We start from the raw sequence: 20,977 nt of genomic DNA on the forward strand, positions 1-20,977 counted from the left end.
AAAAGATATATGTAATTGGGGAACAAGTAAAAGGGTGTTGGGCCAGTGACTGTGAGATTTATGAATATTCCAGAGACCTGGACATGTATCTGTCACCTATTCATTATCTGTAGTGATCAGTGTTTTGTGTTTAGGATAAGGAAAGCACACTATTTCAGTTCTAACCCTGGGTCAAGTGCACACAAGTATGCATACCCTTTTGTCAGGTGGGGATAAAGTACTGTACAAAAGTTAAAGATGGCGAGAAGGAAAACTACACCATATACAAGTCTTGTTTGTGATCAGTAAGAAAAGAGATCTTGGAATACACGCTCTCTTCAGACAATGAGGGGACTGCTTCCAGCTTAGCTTATAAATAGCAACAGCTGAGAAAATGAGGCCACGGCTTATGCTGCCAGAATGAGAGCAAGCACTGGTAGAAGGTAGCATGCAGCACAGCGCAGCGGTAGGAGGGAGTAAGCTTGCCCCCTTACCCAAGGTCCCCTTTTGATCCTGTAAATCCTTGTATGCATGTGACCTGCAGATATATCTGAGTGGCCATCTCCCCTGCTCTTGCAGATTATGTTCAGAACACAGGCGCATTTGCTGGTTTACACTGCTTAAGATCTGCTGATTTGTTTTACCTGATGTATTTGAATTTTTTTTTTTGTCTGCAGAGGCGTGACACAGTTTGGGCTCGCAGCAGTATGGTATTGTTAGAAAATTGCTTCATATGGAAAGTAAACACAGCAATAGTACCACTTGTGTGATATTAGACTAATGATTAGATTTATTTAATATGCAGATCACACATACAATAAGGGCCTGCTCTGTAGGTAATAAAGTTAAGGTCTAGAAAAAAGAAAAAAGAAAAGAAAGATAAATTACTCATAGGAGTAAAATCAGCTGGAAAGTAAAACAAACGCTTTGTTGTTAAGTCAAAATGATAATGCTAATAAAACACCAAAAATGTAGGATTGTGCTATGAGCTAGCAAATGTATTTAGCTGTTTAAGCATTGTGCATTAAAGGATCATTCCACATTTCAATATCTGTTAAATGTCAGAGAATTAAAGGGAACTGCCACAGAGAAAAATACATACAGTTGCTGACTGCTTATTTTGAACATGCTAGTTGCCTTCCTGTTATATTGATGCAAATACGTCAATGCTTTGTCACTGACAGTATATACTTTGAATATTTTATCACTGATTCAGATCAGGGGTTCTGCATTCACTCTGCTTCTTCCTGACCAGAGATGAGCTGGGTTTGGTCCACACATGGGAAACTCATATATATGACCAGATCCCAGCTAGCCTAATTTGCTGTGGACTTACCCCACCCTGCAGCTTCACGTACACAAGAAGGCGGTGATGCTCATAGGTCAAAGATGTTCACCAAATATGACCTTTTCACCATGTTAGGTTAATGTCTACATGATTACATGCAGCTGGCAGGGATGCGATCATGTGACAGCTTCCCATCCTGTCAAACATGGACTTAACTCATGTTAGTCCTGGTTCACACCTATGCATTTCTAGTGCTTTTTGCATTTTGCAGGAACTCACTACAGTCCATTTAACATGGTTTCCTATGGGACACATTCACATCTATGTGTTTTCAACTTCTGCGTTTTTGGAAAGAATCAGGGGCTGTTTTTCCCCGCAGCAGATAGCAACGCACATAAGTGTGAACCAGGCCTAAGTGTATGGGGAAGGGGGAGTAGTAAAAGAACTTGGACTTACTGCATTTACCTTAATGCTGTGAATACATTAAGGTAAAATGTGTAGCCTTTAGAACTATTTTAAGCATAAAAGAGTAAGTGCTGTAACTAAGAATGATAGTTATTTCCCAACACTCACCAATGAGATTCAAATGTTCAGAACAAGTTTGCCTGTGGGAAAGTAATAACAGAGTGATATAGGAAGCCTACAGAGATTAGACATCATACAATGCATGACCAGCAGTTTAGGAAGTCTGGGATGTCTTATCAATTTTGCATGTCAATGCCATATTGAAACCGACAATATGGATTTCAGTGGGGCCAGGCTCAATAACAGAATAAAAACCCATCACCAAGGAAAGCACAACCCCCTCTGAATTCTCCCCCACTGTTCCCTTCCATCTTTCCTTCATAGAAGCGTGAATTAAAATACCTTCTAAAAGTCTTTTGTTACTCACCTAAGTCCGGCATCTGTGTCCTTCACTGGGTGTGCTGAGCGGTGATCCAAAGCAGCAATCTGTAACCACATCATCTCTCTGCTGCAATCTTCTGGAGCCTTAGATTTTGCTGATAGTTGCTGAACAGATATTAGAAAGTGTCCATGTCACCCAGAGAGCAACATGGACACACAAAGAAGGATCTTCTTCCTCTGTGGGGAAGAAGATAACAGAAGTTGGACCCTGTGGGGTTTATTTACTAAAGCTGGAGAGTCCAAAATCAGACTCCCTTCTGCATAGAAACCAATCAGCTTCTAACCTCAGCTTGTTCAATGAAGCTTTGGCAATGAAACCTGGAAGCTGATTGGTTTCTATGCAGAAGTGAGTCTGATTTTGCACTCTCCAGCTTTAGTAAATAAACCCCTGTGTGTCACATGACAATGGATTTAGGCAAGCTCTAGCTGCTTTACAATTATTTTATATTTGTTAAAGTAACCTAGATAAGTCAGCAAGATATTGGGGAAAATAGTTATGCCCAGAGTTCAGTTTTAATTTTTTACATTCACTTCACTTGGTCGGTAAATATGGATTATGCAGTAAAAATATTATTTTAATGCAAACAAATATAATGATGACTATGAACTGATTATTATAGATAATAATATTTAGTTGTACATCTATATACTTAATCAATAATACCTTCCTATTTATATCGTTATCTTTGCATGGTTTTGAATATTCCTGTAGACATCCTGCCATCCCATTTTTTTGACCACGCATATGCATAGGTTTATGATAAACGGCTAACAACAAAATATTTTAAAGCTGCTTTCTGAACTACAGCGTTTTAAAGGATCAGTAGTGAACAATTCTACAACTGTTCTCATCCTTTTTGTTGTGCTGAGTCATTAATCACTTTGTTTGAGCTCGCAACAAAAATCAATAGAAACGTGTATGAAAAAGTCCCATGGGAGTATACTAAATTGGTAGATGAGCAAAAATTCAAATAGCAAAATATGTGTCAGTGAAAAATGATTCCCTTACCACCTGATCAATAAGGTGATAGTAAGTGAAAAACTGATATGTTGCAGAGTTTTTTGCACTTGATAACTAAAACCCATTCCCTACTTATTATACCCATCATCTGTGGGGAGGGGGTACCACAGTCCATACACTTCTTGTCTCCTATTTTGCTGTACATAAATAAGATCGTAACTGACACATACATTATTATAGGGTCAAAAGGGTTCTTTGCTGATGATGATATATTTTATTACACCATGAAGGGCAGGATAAGAAATGTCAAGCCATTTATGAGGTTGACAACAATGATGTATATAAAAGTTGATATAATTTATACAAATATGATAGAATATTGCTCTGCTCTGTATCTGACCTGTGTTTGCAATGAGTAAAGAGGTGTAGAGTGGAAGAAAAGGTTTTCTTTAGAATATAGTAATTTCATCTTGGGCTACATTCACATGCCTCTGTTCTCCAGAAGTATTTGTATACATGGCTTTTAAAACCCCCATAAAAGCAACCTGAATTAAAAATGCAGTCCAACAGATTTACTAGTATTAGAGCAATGCTTTTACTGTGAATGAACTCCATAAAATTGAGGATGAATATCAACTGCATCTTTGCAATAAAAATTGTGGAGAATACAGTCTGTAGCAAGCAAGCCTTTCAAGTGAACTTGAGTTTTACCCAAGTAGGGCAATGCACAGGTTTCCTTCAATGTCCAGACTACAAGCAGCAAATTCTTACTGTTCTGTTGCTCCCCTGGCACTTTGTTCAGCTGCCAGAAATGATTAAAGGGAGCACTGTATAAAAAAAAGTTCTATGTCTCTGTAGCTGGAGCTTATACAGGGCTGTAGATGGTCTTCCCACCTCCATGTGACTGCACTTGGCCGATCACCAAAGTTCGACACTGAGACATGTGAGGGAGTAGAGTGAGTGGCATGATCCTCCACACCCTTGAGGGCTGAGTACTTTATTTGCTGAATGATGCCAACAAGTGCAAAGAAAGTACTTGGTACGTATGGGTATGAAGCACTATTACATGGGGGCAAGTCAAAAGTCTTCAGCCCTATGTAAGCCTCAAGTCCTTTATTCACCGCTTGGGGCTACAAAGAGTGATAGGACTGCAAAGATAATTAAATATAATATGTTGCATCAGCAACCCGCATCACCAAAGCACAGGTTTACATTATAGCAAGGTTGCTTCATGTGAGGTATAATATGTATAAAGTTAGGATGAAGACCATAAATTATGGGGGAGATTTACTAAAACTGGAACACTCAGAATCTGGTGCAGCGGTGCATGGTAGCCAATCAGCTTCTAACTTCAGCTTGTCCAGTTAGGCTTTGATATAAAACCTGAAAGCTATTGGTTTCTATGCAGAGCTGCACCAGAGTTTGCACCATGCAGTTTTAGTAAATTCCCTCCCATGTGTCTATAATTTCTTATCCAGCAATGAGTAGGTATCCTTAGGTGCAGGATACAGATGCAGAAAGTCCAGTGCCTTGGAATGTTCTCCTAAAAGGGACCCACTGTGGGAATCAATGTAAATTCCCACAAAATACATGAATGACACATTGGGGTTGATTTATTAAAACTGGAGAATGCATAAATCTGGTGCTTTTGTGCATAGTAGCTAATCAGCTTCCAACTTCAGCCTTGTTCAATTAAGCTTTGACAATAAAACCTGGAAGCTGATTGCTTTCAATGCAAAGCTGCACCAGATTTTGCACTCTCCGGTTTTAATAAATCAACCCCAATGGTCAGTGGAACTATGTACTGAGCTGTTAGGCTTCTTGTGGATTGTTGGACCTGGCTGTTTTGGGGAGCTTGCCAAGTGTCCACTTTTGTGGCCATGGAGGCAGAGCCTGTAATATCCTAAATATGTTTTACACTCACTTTGTACTAATTTCTTCATTTTGCTTGGCAGGTCCTTTTATAAATAAACAAGACAAAGCTTCTTATGATAGGTCTAAAGTGTTTCTTTGGACAATTACCACAATAGTACTGAGTTAGGTTATTTACTACTGAATAATTTCCAAATTTCTCAGCTGTGTGCTTTCTGTTTTATTTATCAATGTGTCTTAAGTGAGAATTGGCTTTATAAACCACTACTTCCAATAAACTCCACAATTTTAGTCCAAATAGATTTTTGGGGTAGGTTTCAATTTGCTAGCAAAAATGACAGATCTAATTAGAAAACTTTGATAAATGAGGTCAACAAATACAAAATCTTTATAGACAGATGTTATCTGGGTTGCAGAAGCAATGTAAGACTGTCTTCTATGTCTGTTTGAAACACAGAAATCAGCTAGTGGTGTACATTGTAATTATTGCAACCTATACAAAAAGAAACATACATTCAGTATAAGGTAAAAATAAATGTGGTTTTGTGTTCTAGTGATGGTTTGTTGGGTAGTCAATTTCCCTGCTTATCTGCTTTGCCCAGAGCTGACCTCACAGAGTGCAATACATCTTTCATAAAGAAACAAACCCCAGAAAGAACATAGGCACAGTAGCATGCCAAGCACATATAAAAAATGTAATAGTATTAGCAGCAGCTGTTGCAATAAAACCGAACCTTTAAGCATTTACCTGTTACCATTCACTGGGGTCTCTGGAGAAGGAAATGTTCTCATCTGCAGCTATTGTCTTTTAATCCTTCTCTGTTTTGCTAAAGGGAAATATCAAATTCCACTTCTGTTTTCACTAAATTGTTGAAAAAGCTTTGAACTAATCTGCCACACAGTGGTAGAAAAGTGAACATAACTGAAATCAATACAAAACAATGGAAGATAAAAAAAAATGTATTATGGACACTGAATATCAACACTGAACTATAAGATGCCTTAATGCCTCCCAAACCCCTGAATATGGGAATGTGGAAAAATGTCACACGCAATCCCATAATGCAGCACTATGTGCTTTAGCTACCTATCTCCTGTTGACATTTGGGAATGGGAGGACTTGCTTAAACCTATTCCAACTTTGAAAAAGTCAACATTTCCATAGAATATTCTGTGGGATGGGGACCAGCTAGAATTATTTTTTATTACATCCTAAGTACGTTTAGGCATTTTCTGGTGTCTATTATTCATTGATGTGTTCATGAGGGTAAAAGCAACAGGTCCTTACATGCCAAAATGTGATGCAAAGTGCTTATAACACTTGCTAAAGGACAACTTTCAAGAAGATTATAAATCAGTATGTGTCTTGTATTTCAGGAAACATTTAAAAAGTAACTAACGTAATCTCAGTGTGAGTTTTAGCAAAAATGAGTGCAGATATATACATTTTTCAAATATGTTCCTCATATAGCTCTCCACACACAATGACAACGTTGTGATCCACCACCATGTGCCACATAGATGCACATACCAGAGCAAATGGACTCTTACAAATGAGAATTCAGAGATTTGAAATTCACTTTGTACCTCCAAATGATCACCATATGAATTACTGTGCACTTCCTCCTCCAAAGCAGATATCATGTAGCAGCCATTACCTCAGACTTGCATCACTTTTCCAAAGCATAAAAAAGAGCCAGAGGGGCTACACAGTATAAAACCATAATATACAAAATGTATTAAAAATATTAAACACTCGCAATGTTAAAATACATATGCACTGAACAGTATACAACTGGTCCCGGAAGTCAGACAAGCCATTTCATGGTATCTATGTACGTGATGATGTCATGAGAATTGGAGTTACAATGTACATTTAGACTGTTTCTCATTTGCAAGAGTCCATTTGCTTGTAACCGCATCTTGTGGCAAATGGTGGTGGAGCACAACATTGTCATTGTGTGTGGAGAGCTACTGTATATGTGGAAGCATAATTGAAAAACCCAGTTGATCACTTTGGGACTGTCTTCACTATGTATTTATTTATTTATTTGGACTTACCTTTCACTTATTTCCTAATTTGTTTGTTTATGCCATTCTATTAACGCTGCAATTTTATTTATATGTATCATCAATTTGTGTTGATTGATGTGGTAGCTGCTATTTATGCTCTCTGAGCGCAATTTCCTTTTTGATTCAAATGTAGACATTTAGCTCATATAACAGTCAGGTTTTTCTAATCAAAGTCATATTAATAAGGTTGATCGTTGGTACCATCACACAATTTTTCCTTCTTTCATGCTTACTTGATTTGGGTGTGCTAAAAGGTTCAATTAAGAGAGCTAAAAAACAATTGCTCAAACCACCAGAGATGGCTGACCTCTATAAAAATCACACAAGCCAACCACATGACCATTCAACGAAGCCAGTGAATAGTCTGCATTTTTTTGAAGCTTAGATGCGATGCCATTTAGAAAAGAAAGATATTGGCAAATGTAGACATTTAGCTTATATAAAAAGAGAGAGAGAGGGGTGCCAGATTAAGTGCAGTACTGACAATCATTTATTTGCACACAATGGTATGTAGTTAATAGGCATGGATACATAGGGACGTCATCCAGATGGAGTTCCAGAGGCAGAGAGGAGAGAGTGGATGGACATCTGGAGGCCATGGCTGTGGTGGAAGCCAGGTCTCCTGACTCACATCGAGTCCTCTGCAGCGTGTACAGGCTGAATTGCAGAGGACTCAATGTGAGTCAGGAGACCTGGCTTCCACCACAGCCGTGGCCCCCAGATGTCCATCCACCCTCTCCTCTCTGCCTCTGGAACTCCATCTGGATGATGTCCCTATGTATCCATGCCTATTAACTACTTCCATCTAGTGAGTTACATACCATTGTTTGCAAATAAATGATTGTCAATACTGCACTTAGTCTGGCGCCCTTCTCTCTCTTTTTTATCTTCCACTACAGAGTCCAGCTTAACTCTATAGGGTGCTGCCTCATGACTGTGCTATTTAAGTAACTGAATACCTCCCTACTACCAATGGGACTTTAATATTTAACCACATCTCTCCAGTGCCAATATATTACCTCCATTCAGCTTATATAACATTCAGGTAATCCTAATCAAAATGATATTAAAGTTGATCGTTGGGGCCACCACACAATTTTTCCTTCTTATTTGCTTACTAGTTTTGGGTTTGCAAAAAGGTTCAATCAGCAGAGCTAAAAAAACAAATACCTAAACCACCAAAGATGGCTAACATTTTTAAAAATCACACAGGTCAACCACATGACCATTCAGTGGAACTAGTGAACAGGCAGCATTTAGGCACCATAGTGCTTGTAAATGATCTTTGCAGTGCCTATATAGGTCAGTGACCCCCTTGTAGGATTGGCTGTGTTGGATCAAGTTCTGCTAACAGCAAAATAATAGACCTTGGGGGAGTTGACCACTAAATACATGGGAAACACTTGTGTACAAATCCCAACAATTTAGCTGGCAACCCCAGCTACAGATATTTATATAATGGAAAACTGTTTTAGATATCCTGCAGTGACATGATGAAAATTACATTTGATTTTCATCTTTTTGAGGGACAAGTTACCGGTAATCCAAACACAATTTCTGCATAGAGTGTACTATGCTAGTCAGAGATTGCACAGAATCTATCCACAAAGATCCCCAGACTTAACCAGCTGTCATACATCTGTAGGCACCTTTTTTCACATGTTTTGGTCCAGTCCTAGGGTGGCACAGTTTTGGACCGAGGTGTTTGATCTAATCAATGGTTGTTTACAACTGTCCTTACCATGCTCACCTGAATTGGCTGTATTGGGGATACAGGATGGACAGTTTCCTATCTATTGTACCATGCTATGAAGGAAATACTTTGTAGGAGGACTTCCCCCTCCCACACTAGCATCATGGGAGTCTATGATTAATGCTGTGCTACTTATATATAAATTGACTTATATTAATATGAATTGTCCTGGGAAATATGATAAAGTCTGGCAGCCATTGGTAGCACAATGAGTATTTTTGCATCTCTGCCTGTTTTGTCAGGTTACCCTATTACTATGCTCTATGAACCACATTGGAGGCTGTCGCTCTTTACCCATGCATGCTTGACACTATTGTTTGGCCCCTTATGCTCAGATATACTACTGTTTTGTTTTAGTCTGCTGTGATTGTACCATCAATATGATCAATAAAGAACAATTTTGGTTGTTAAAAAAAATTGATTTTCAGTGGCATACAAATAGAAATATCTTTATATAGGAAGTATATCATAACAATATGTAAATGAGGAAACGAAAAGGAAAAAAATGAGAAAGCCCATAAAAGTTATTTTTAATCTGCCATTGGTGTTATCATCATTGTTTATATTAAACATAGCAACTACGTGTTCACAGTGCTCTCACATGGCTCAGAAAACGGAGAGCTGATAATTGATTTGTGGTGCATTTTAACATGATTGTTAATTTAAATGCTTGTATCTAGCTCCCAGCATTCACTGATTTATCAGACATGATTAATGCATTCACACTTCTGGTAGCAGAGGAACAAGAGCTGCAGTGCAGTGACAAAAGATATATATAAACAGGAGAGGTTAGTGTGAACGCGGGAGGAGGCCCATAGATCACAGTGTTTTTACTTGGCAATGAAGACACTTTGCCCAATGCATATATCTGTTCCTGGCTGCCCACTCTAGGTTGTCGTGTACCTTAAGTTACAGCAACAGATACAAGGCCAATTCTCAGCTTTCACCACAACGAGGTCACTCCTAATCTAGGAATCTGAGAGTCTATCAGTTAAGTTCCTTTGTAAGGAATATTGTTTCCTGCGTTATTAGTTCATAGAAGCACCTGCCGATGGCATTCGATTTATTTTAAACTGCAGCAAGAAAAATGAAAATTTTCTAGGCCAAACTACAAGCAAAAACAGGATGTTTCTATGTTTGCTTCCATTAATTTATACTTGTATTACCTGCGCTTTACAGCATTTAGTACAGTGCTTTTTGAGGTATTAAATAAATGCCTAAGGCTTTTATTTAATAACATCATGCAGAAAGCAATAATGTACAATAAACCACAGAAACCAATAAGATTAGAATGACACAAAGAAAATGAGGTGCAGTTACCATAGCAACAAATCAAAAGTCAGTAGTTGAACTGAAGAACGAATACGTCTAATTGCCTGCTAGTGGTTGTTACATTTATCCCTTTGCTGTATAAAAAAAATGGCACGTTCTACCCCACCCTGAGAAAGTCATGCTTCATTTCTTTAAACTTACCTTGCCTCTGTGGATGGAAAAACATTGCCAAGGTCTATGGGGTTCATGTACTAAAGTCAAAAAGGAAGTTTTCACTTTGCAAGGACTTTTTCCCCTAGATTAGGAAATGAGGTGAGGTGCTGCTGATTTCCATCTTCCAATCATGTGCAAGCATGTGCATGTTTATTTTATTTTCCTTGCTTGTGATTGGGTATTCTTTGCAAAGTACATTTTCACCACATTCACTAAGATAAAGCCCAACTCAGGGGAAATCTGAAATGATCCCTTGCAGTGGGGCTGTGCCTGCATGCAGAGATAAGGATTATGTTCTGGCCTTGAGGGCGTCAGAACCCTAGACCAAGTGGAACATGGGGGAGTAGACAATGAGGGGACCAGTCTGGCACTGGGAAGAAGCAAAGGATCAAGTAACTAAATTTTCTTTTATTGTTTTTCTGAACCAGACAAGCAGTTAAAGTAATTTTAAACCCTTACATATACCCAGTGAATTGACTGACCTCAGATACACAAAGATGAAACAAATCCTCCTACATAAGTTGTACCTTTTTATCTGCTGTCCTCTCCCCTCTACAACCATTTAAAGTGCAGAAATTATACAGCTTGTTTGAGATTTCAGAAAGTAGGTGGCATGGAGCTGAAATTACACTCTGCAGGACTCTGATAGCTAATTGGAGGGAAGGGACACACACCCCTTCAGACAGCAACAGAGCTGAGGCTGTCAGTCACAAGCTGTGTGCTGGAGCTCCCTGCCCTGCACATTTTTTCTCTTGGTGTCAGGAAAATTTGTCAGAAGTGATATGTCCTGTATGTATTGAGCTCAAATGTCAGAAATACTAAGCAAGAGGCATTTTATGCTCAACTTATCAGAAGTGACGGGAAGAATAGCAGTGGACCGAAGCCTAATGTTTGAATATATCTTAACGTTTTTCTAGTGCTTCCCCCAAGGGGCCACTAGTAATAGCTGGTTCTTGCCTAGTAGTACAGAGGCTGCCCACCATTGCAAGCACCATTCCATACACTCTGGCTCCAATAACTTAGTCTAGAGGATGTCTTTTAAAGATTCATTGCATGAAGAACTTTAAACAGGAGATGGGTTAGGGCATGGGATACTCAGAAATTATTAGCATATAGAAATTAGAGGACAATCTTTTCTTTGAGTGAACATAAATGTTGGACAGTGTAACCCTCCACAGCTGAAGACCATGTGATAACTTTCTGAACCACAGCTGGGGACCATGAGACACGTTTCTAGGAAGTCTAAGGCCTCACAGCTGAAGTACTTGAGGCACGTTTCTAAGCAGTCTTAGCCCTCACAGCTGAAGACCATGAGGCAAGTTTCTTTTGGCATCTGGTTACCTTGCGCCTGTGCACAACTACTGGTAGCCAATACGATTTACAAAAAACTGCACAGTCACAGAGATCAGTTTAGGGTCTTTACTTACAAGTCCCCAGGCAGCTGCCACTTTCCATCTTTGCAGTTCAGTGACTGAGTCCTTCTCCAGACCAGATCCCTTGTGGTGAGGTCCTACAAGTAGCTTCTAAGCAGATCCATCCAGGTCCTCAGCCCTGGCACCACTCCAGTCCATTTACACTGCTCAAAAAGGAACACTTTGAAAACACATCATATCTCAATGGGGAAAAATATCATGCCAGATATCTATACTGATATGGACTGGTTAATGTGTTAGGAATGTAAGGATGCCCCATCGTTTAATGGAAATGAAAATTATCAACCTACAGAGGACTGAATTCACACCCCCCAAAAATCAAAGTGAAAAAATTATGCAGCAGGCTAGTCCATTTTGCTGAAATTTCATTGCAGCAACTCAAAGTGATACTCAATAATTTGTATGGCCCCCACGTGCTTGTATGCATGCCTGACAATGTCAGGGCATGCTCCTAATGAGACGACGGATGGTGTCTTGGGGAATTTCCTCCCAGATCTGGACCAGGCGAGCATGGGGGCCATTCAATGGTATCAATTCCTCCATCCTCCAGGCACTGCCTGCATATTCTCGCCACATGAGGCCAGGCATTGTCATGCACCAGTAGGTACCCAGGAGCCACTGCACCAGTGTAGGGTCTGAGAATGGGTCCAAGGATTTCATCCCATTACCTAATGGCAGTCAGGGTGCCACTGTCTAGCCTGTAGAGGTCTGTGCGCCCCTCCATGGATATGCCTACCCAGACCATCTCTGACCCACCACCAAAAAGGTCACGCTGAACAAGGCAGCATAACGTTCTCCACAGATTTTCCAGACCCTTTCACATCTGTCACATGTGCTCGGGGTGAACCTGCTCTCATCTGTGAAAAGCACAAGGCACCAGTGACAGACCTGCCAATTCTGGTGTTCAATGGCAAATGCCAATCAAGCTCTATGGTGCCAGGCAGTAAGTACAGGGCCCACTAGAGGACATCGGGCACTCAGCCCACCCTCATGAAGTCTGTTTCTGATTGTTAGTCAGAGACATTCACACAAGTGGCTTGCTGGAGGTCATTTTGTAGGGTTCTGGCAATGCTCATCCTGTTCCTCCTTGCACAAAGGAGCAGATACCAGTCCTGCTGATTGGTTAAGGACCTTCTATGACCCTGTCCAGCTCTCCTAGGGTAACTACCTGTCTCCTGGAATCTCCTCCATACAATTGAGACTGTGCTGGGAGACACAGCAAAGCTTCTGGAAATGGCACATATTGATATGCCATCCTGGATGAGTTGGACTGCCTGTGAAACCTCGGTAGGGTCCAGGTATCATCTCATGCTACCAGTAATAACACTGACTCTAGCAAAATGCAAAACTAGTGAAAAACAGTAGAAAAGAGATGAGTAGGGAAATAAATGTCAGTGGCCTCCACCTGTAAAACCATTCCTGTTTTGAGGGTCGTCTCATTGTTGCCCATCTAGTGCACCTGTTGTTAATTTCATTAACACCAAAGCTGCTGAAACTGATTAATAACCCCCTCTGCTACTTAACTGACCAGATCAATATACCAAGAGTTTAATTGACTTGATGATATACTCTGATTAATAAATGTTTCTTTAATTTTTTTGAGCAGTGTATCTCTTTTCCACCCCCTTCTGGACACTCGTCTCTAGGGACTGGCTGCAGCATGCTAAATATTCAGCCTGGCTATTTGCCTCTCCCTCTCTAAGCTCTGAAAGCTAAGAAAATGTTTGCCCAGAGTCCAATCCACATTAAAGACTGCCCTGCCTAGCATCCTGCAGTAGGAGGATGCTACATCTTATATATCTGTTTACTTAAATTTTGAACGTTCAGCAGTTTTAAGGTTCCTGTATATTTTCAACGTTCAACATTCTTAGGTTTCCTGTATATTTTCAAAGAGTTATTGATCAAATTGAACTTGTATATTTTAGGCACTTTTTACATGTGTGATTATTAATTGTTATGGAACATTTTTTTTACTGTAAATAGAAGAAAGCTATGTGTCTCATTTATTTTGTTCCACAAAGTTTATTGAGAAAAATTCAAAACATATAAATTGTACAAAGTAATACAATGTGCCAAAGAGAAACGTGGTGAAACACCAATCGCATATGCCAAACAATAATGTGTCTCATTTATTACACTTTCATAAATCACATTTTCATAAAATGGATGAAGGGACATATACATATAGTTTGTGCTTTAAACCTGTGCTTCAGGTTTCGATTCTTGAATGAGCCATGTCCTATTTTTGCTTTCCATAAGGCCTAATGGGTATAATTTAGTAAATCTTATGTGTATGTAGAGCTACTTCCATAGAAGCCGCAGGAATACTGTCCAGGTCCTACCCAATTACTTTGCCCCACAGCCAGGCACACAGGCTCATTTACAGCAAACTGTTGGCGCTATATAAATCCTGTATAATAATAATAATAATAATTCACACATTTCTCCAAAAACCAGTCTAGTGGTATTGTGTTTGTTGTTTTTATTTTTAGAGAACTTGGATATGGAAGAGGGAGATGAATGGGATACTCCAAAAATAGGAACTATGTACATTAAGGACTGTATCTAATCTTCAGGGCAAGCCATGTCAGAGTCTGGGCTTGAATCAAACAGTGGACTTCAGCTTTAAGGCAGTAGTACAAAAAATAGTAGTAGGAGTAGTAACAGTGGTAGTAGTAGTAGCAGTAACTTCTTTAGAGCCCTAGAGCAGTGTACCTTTAGTAGGCCAGGCGAACAAGGCTTTTCAGAACACCAGCTGTTGTCCCCTTTGCTAGACCCACAGCTGACTTCCTAGCACCAGTGGGGGTTGAACAGCACTCAATCTCTAAGACCCTTTAGGGGTGTCTGTATGCAGAAGACCAAAGAGCAGCTGATGTCTTCCTCTGTGATACCAGACCAGATCCTTAGCAGACGGCGCCTCAGTCAGTATAGCAGAATGGGGGTCTCGGCATTCAGGCCCTCAGGTCACCCACCTGAGACCGCATAACAGTAGCTGCCTGGGAGGACAACGTGCCTTCTCACAGGCTGGATCAGTCCTGGACAGGAAAGAACTGAGATCACCATGTGCTCACTGAATATATACAGTTACCCAGCATGCATTCAGAGCCAGTCTCTCTGGGATAGGCTGAGGCTGTATCGATATTCATGCTGCCATCTGCATAACTTCACCCCTATCATCCAGAAACTTCTAAAGTTTCCTGTATACAGAGCAAGCTGGCATCAACTGAGAACACAGAGCAGACCTAGCTAATTGATCACAGCTCACCAAGTATAGTGCGCTAACTATGCTTTTACCGAAAAAATAATTACAGTCACTCTGACTACAGAGTGACAACTAAATTTACCTATTGTAAACATAACTAATTCTCTCTAACTAACCCTAGCACTTACCTAGGAGGGTATATGCCATGTATATGCCAGTGCATCGCTCTTAAGCAATTAACATTGACATGCCTAAAATAAAATGTTTTTTAGTTGATCTTAAATTAAAAATTATAAATAGTTGCTGTTAAATAGAAATGTGCAGATATGCTTCTTGTGGCAACAGAAAGCATACTTATGTGATTTCATATGCTGTTGCCTCTGAACAATAATAAATACCTGTACATACACTCTGGCGGTTATTTATTAAAACGGGAGAGTACAAAATCTGGTACAACTCTGCATAGAAACCAATTAGCTTCCAGGTTTTATTGCCAAAGCTTAATTGATCATGCTCAAGCGAGAAGCTGATTGGCTACCATGCACAGCTGCACCAGATTGTGTGTGCTCCAGTTTTAGTAAATCTCCCCCTATGTTTTTTTACAAACAGTACAATGTATGGGTCTTTTTGAAATGCTGCATTACTTGGTGCATCAACATTTCATTTCTTTGTGAACAATCAAGCTGTCATATAAGTTTTTTTTTCTTTATTTTAAGGTAAAATGTTGACGCGTGTATTCTTTTCTGCACTTCATTGAAACAGAAGGTACAAAAGCACCATTATTCGGATGTTCAATGTACACTGCAATCTGGAACCATGTGCATTGTACATGAATGTATGATTTGCTAAAAAGGTTCACAGATCACTTTTGCTTTGAGCACTTATATCTGCACACAGTTTTGCTTGCTTTTCTTCAGTTTCCTGTGCTAAATTAGGCTCTTTGTGTCTGGGTCATCTGCATATAACAAAGCTGTAAATGAATGGATATGGCACAAAGAACTAAAAAAAGGAAGGGACAGAGAGGATCCTAATGATGTCTAATGATATAAAAAGTGAATGTGCACATATACAGTACAGCATTCTTATTTACATAACTTCAGCATATGGTTATTATCATTTTATGTCCACACTATGCCTTTCTTTTTTTTTGTTTAAAGAATTATATGGGTGCAAAAAAAAGTGTCATTAAATATAAACCTCTCATTTTGAACTTTGATACCATTGAGATCTACAGTACAATAATATAGACCATATTTGATCTTTCATATAAAACGTATGTGTACTCATTTACTACACAAAGCCTGGTACTGTTAGAATGAAATTTCAACTGCAGTGTGGTAATGTTCTTACACTGGCTGCCACGTCCACCATCACTCACCATGTGAATTGGAATCCTGAAAATTCTTGCATGTTTGGGGGGGAACGCCTCTGAAATTAAATTGCCAGAAATTTCAAAGAAACCGCACCACAGCTCCAGACCCCCTCCTCAGTGGGGACTATAACCCTTACATACTAGGTCTGTGAGCAGTACTTACTGGACCCATATGGGGTTGAGCACTCACTAGTGCCCCCAGAGGCAGGGTAAGAATATTACATAATGCAAATGGCATTTAAGGCAGCACTCTATCCAAAATGTGATTATTATTATTATACAGTATTTATAAAGCGCCAATGGTTCGCTCAGCGCTGTACATTACAAAGGGGGACAGAACATGTGACAGAACAATACCAATACAATGCAAAACATGAGGGGATTGAGGGCCCTGCTCTTTCGAGCTTACAATCTAGGAGCTTCTCCATACAGGCATAATGAATTCTTTGTTATCGGTATCCCAGCTTCTTAAAGTAGAACTACACTGTATTTGAGCACCACAAACCAAAAGCGTTATTTAATTCATTTAATATTCAAAGCAAACTCCCCCATAATAATAAATTACTACCCACGTTTAGCCTACATATATTAACTTAGAAACAGTTCAACAGGTTACCAAAACATAAAACACTTTACATCCACCTGTATACAGACCTCTTTCAACCTCAAACCTATATACCTCTTCTGGGTATGGGATGGGATGCACAGCAAAAACCAACAGATGCATTTTTATTTTATTTTTTTCACTTTGTTGATCAGTATACTACTATTTGATTACTCTTATAGAAAAAGTATGGTGTATTTCTTTTGGACACCTTTTTGTTGTTAATGCAGTTTTTAGTGTACTTTAGAGCAAAAAAAAACATATTCAGTACACCTCTGCAATACATGCACATGTTCCAGTACAGGAAAAAAGTAAAATAAAAAAAACTAATTCTGGTACATGCTCTATGGAGGGAAAGGAGGTTTGGATCTATTGTTTTGGTAAAAGCATTGCCATTACTTAAGATAAGCAAGTAATGTACATATCAGGACAGGGGGTTGCAAACAAGGCTCTCTCTTGCAGTATTGTCTATATTTTATGTTCTCTGCAATCCATAGAAAGACATAATTGATGTAAACGGGCCCAAAAAGCGTCCAGGGTGCTGGGAGGGAGGAGGAGCAGGAACAGGGTGTACCACACACACCCAAAGTATTTGGATTTGTTATTTTTAGGGCATGTGTGGTACGTCAAAAATCCACAACTGGTTAAGCAATAATGGATCTCTTGTTTGCAGTAGCTTGTACCGAGTTCCATCACAAGCTGCTACATGTATGGCCACCATAACAGTTTTCAGAAAACTGGACCTGCATTTTAGTGCCAAGAATAATGGCATTATAAACATAATGCAAATGTATTGTTTTCACTAACTCATAAACTTGTAAAGCAACACCACTGTGCAACAGTGCAAAGTCAGAAGCCTGCATATATAATGATAATGAGAGAGTATGACTGTCCCAATGTTTATACATAATTACTCACTATACTTCAGAAAAGTTTTTTTAAAAACATTCAGGCCCCTTTCACACGGGCATTCCATATGTCCGTTTTTCATCTGTCCGTTTACGTCTGAAAAATGGACTCCCATGTATTTCTATAGACTTGCAGATGTAAACGGATGAACATCTTTTTACATCCTTTAATGTCCGCATCTGTTAACATCTGTTATTTTTCTTCTGCAAAAAACCCTGGAACGGATGAAAAACGGATATCAACGTATGTAAACGGACCAAAAACGGATGTAAACTGATCTAAATGGATGAAAAACAGATGTAAACCAATGTAAACAGATGAGAAACGGATGAAAAATGGATGTGAACTTAACCGTTTTTTTCTTTGAGAAAATGTGACTGAACTGAAGAAAAAAAACGGAACGCCCGTGTGAAAGAACCCTTAAACTCAATGATGACATTATTTACATACAGCTGCTCTCTTTTAAACATATATTTAAAAGTCTTTTAAAATTAAACATAAAAAAGCATAACTTTCTAGAATGGTATCATTGTCTGTGTTTTGTAATTTTGAAATTTGCTAAGATTTAGTTTGCACTTATTGACACCTTATGAATTCAATATGAATGTCATTTTCTTAGGAAAGTTGAAGCAGGGGTATGATCATCCAATTTGGCCTCATTCATACTTAAGTATATGCCTGTGCAAAAGCTGCACTGGGATGCACAAATAGTCAAAGCACCCCTGTTCAGGCCGTCCCATCCACTGCCCCCCAATATGACAGTTGTGCAGACAGCGGGGCTGCTGTTAGAAACCACAGGGCCCCATACAACCGACTTAACAGGGCCGCCTCCAAAAAAACAAAACAAAGTTTTTATGATGCTTCAGTTATGAATGAATACAGTGAGTGATTGGTAGCAATCACTCATTGTGTTCATTCAGGAAAAAAAGGGGGCTGGTAAATGTGACATATTTACTGGACCTATCCCCCACTCTCTATTCTGAAGGATGCTATTGTGTGCTTGCAGCTGCCGGTGGGAAGCAGAAGAGGGAAGCTAGCAGCACTGCAGGGGGTGGGGGCACACAAGGGGGCCTGGGCAGCAGAGTGAAAGGTATGGTGCACAGAGAGGGTGATGAGTTCAGCGGGGGGTTGGGGAAGCAATTACAGGAACCGATCCCCTGTATCTCTGCAGCAGCTGGGAGGGAAAGGAGAAGAATCCAGCTTTCAGCTGCTGCAGGAAGAGCCATACAGGGGATCAGTTCCAGTAATTTGTGCTGATCACCTTCCCTGCCCACATGCAATTATCCCAGCTACCTGGGCCCTGTACAGGAGGACATGTGCTACCCTCTTATCCATGGCCCTGTGTGTTTCGGGACCCACATGCACCCGTATGAAAGTGCTGTAGTCTGTGTACAGTTGGAAGTGGGGCTTCATTCTGACACCACTGCCACTGAAACAGCGCTGCTATGAGCGTGTCTGTGATGTTCAGTGTTAAACTGACACTCTGCATTTCGAATGACAGTACTTGTGTCAGGAAAGCACATGGAGGACAGCAAAAGTGCTGTCAATCATACATCAATCTCGTTTAAAAGTTGGTTGGAAATTGGTGAATGGAGCATGGGGCATGCTGCCACATACTGGATATCAGCTTCTACAGATCCTAGAAAGATGGGACAAAGTGATATATGCCTGGAGTTTGCATGTTGCATAAGTTTCCTCCAGGTACTACAGTTTCCTCCCACACTCCAAAGACATGCTGGTTGGTTAACTGGCTCCTGTCTAAATTGGCATTGGTATGTGTATGCATGAATATGAGTTAGGGACCTTAGATTGTAAGCTCCTTGAGGGACTGATGTGAATGTGCAATATTTATGTAAAGTGCTGTGTACATTGTCGGGTCTATATAAATACATGTAATAAATAAAATAAATAATAACTCATGAGAAAGGACAGCTTTCCAAAAATATTGTGCTTTGTTTGTAAACTGAATACATTTATTAATTTTGGATACTTCTACAAGGCAGAATAGCCCAAGACTATAACGAGGATACATTGTAGACCATGCCAATGTTCGCATGAATTGAGTGCTTGAAATTTCATAACATGTTAAAGTCCTTATTGTACATGCATTTTTTTCATATAGTATATTTGGAAATTGTAAAATGGCTTCATGTACAGTTTATTAAAACTTTGAAGAAAATCTTAGAATGAATCACCTTGTGCCAGAATCCCACTCTGTGATAAACATATTTGATGTTACATGTTTTGACACAAATTCTAGAAAAGCCACAGCTAACAGGCGTCTCTGTCTTTGCAGCCTGAAGAAGAAGCCCAGGAAGCTTTGGAAGAACCTGCCGGTGAACCTCTGCTGGAGCCAGAAGGGGAAAACTACGAGGAAGCCCCTCAGGTGAGACAAAACTTCTTAAGATATTATGGGAAATCATAAGATATTAAGATATACTTATAGGATGATCAAAAGTACATCATACCTTATCCAATAACCCCTTTAAAGACAGCAGTTTTTGCTATATCTGATCATATCAATATGTCATACATTCACTAAGGCTCCGTTCTCACTAGTGCGATTTCAGATGCCACTTTAGTTGTACAGGATCTCATGACAAGGGAAATCTGATTGTTTTCAATGGCAACCTATCACATCAATGCAACTCAGCACGGAGCAATTTTGGAAAAGGTTCCTCTACTGCTTTAGTGCAATTCCAGTGAGATTTTGGCCCCACAGAATATGTAAATCACACCCAAGTTGCACTACATAATCGCATTGAAAATCAGATGGCAGCAGTGTGAACCTAGCTTTAGACCTTTGTCCGGTGTGCACAATCGGATTTATACATTAGCACTAAACATATTTCCTTTGTTACAGTGTTTTTTTAAGATTTTTTAAAACTGTGTGCAGACATACCATACACACACACACATCTCACAGAAATTTCTACAATATTTGTTTTACGCATAAACCCTTATGCCTGGTTCACTTAGTGTGCTGCGTTCTGCTAGTAGAGCAACCTAGTAATATCAGTGAGCTGCCCTACCTGCAGAAACAAAAGGAAAGAAGTCTTAGTCCCTTTATGAAAATTGTTCTGCACAGAATTCCATGGTCCTGCAGCACCATGCAATTTTGCAAGGTCGAAAACGTGGGT

General features: G+C 39.6%; 1 protein-coding gene across 3 annotated transcripts in view; it reads left to right on the top strand.

Annotated features, from left to right (window-relative positions):
* The window catches only part of SNCB (synuclein beta), a 124,119-nt gene that overhangs the window by 75,885 nt on the left and 27,257 nt on the right, over nt 1-20,977 (top strand). For all 3 annotated transcript variants that reach the window (XM_089693647.1, XM_089693636.1, XM_089693657.1), the window contains one exon: nt 20,134-20,223. In XM_089693647.1, the coding sequence (XP_089549773.1) occupies nt 20,134-20,223 (90 nt within the window). The remainder of the gene's footprint in view (nt 1-20,133; nt 20,224-20,977) is intronic.

This window comes from Staurois parvus, unplaced genomic scaffold (assembly GCF_062004578.1).
Source record: "Staurois parvus isolate SC_StPar_1 unplaced genomic scaffold, SC_StPar_1.0 ptg000025l, whole genome shotgun sequence".
Taxonomy (NCBI): Eukaryota; Metazoa; Chordata; class Amphibia; order Anura; family Ranidae; genus Staurois; species Staurois parvus.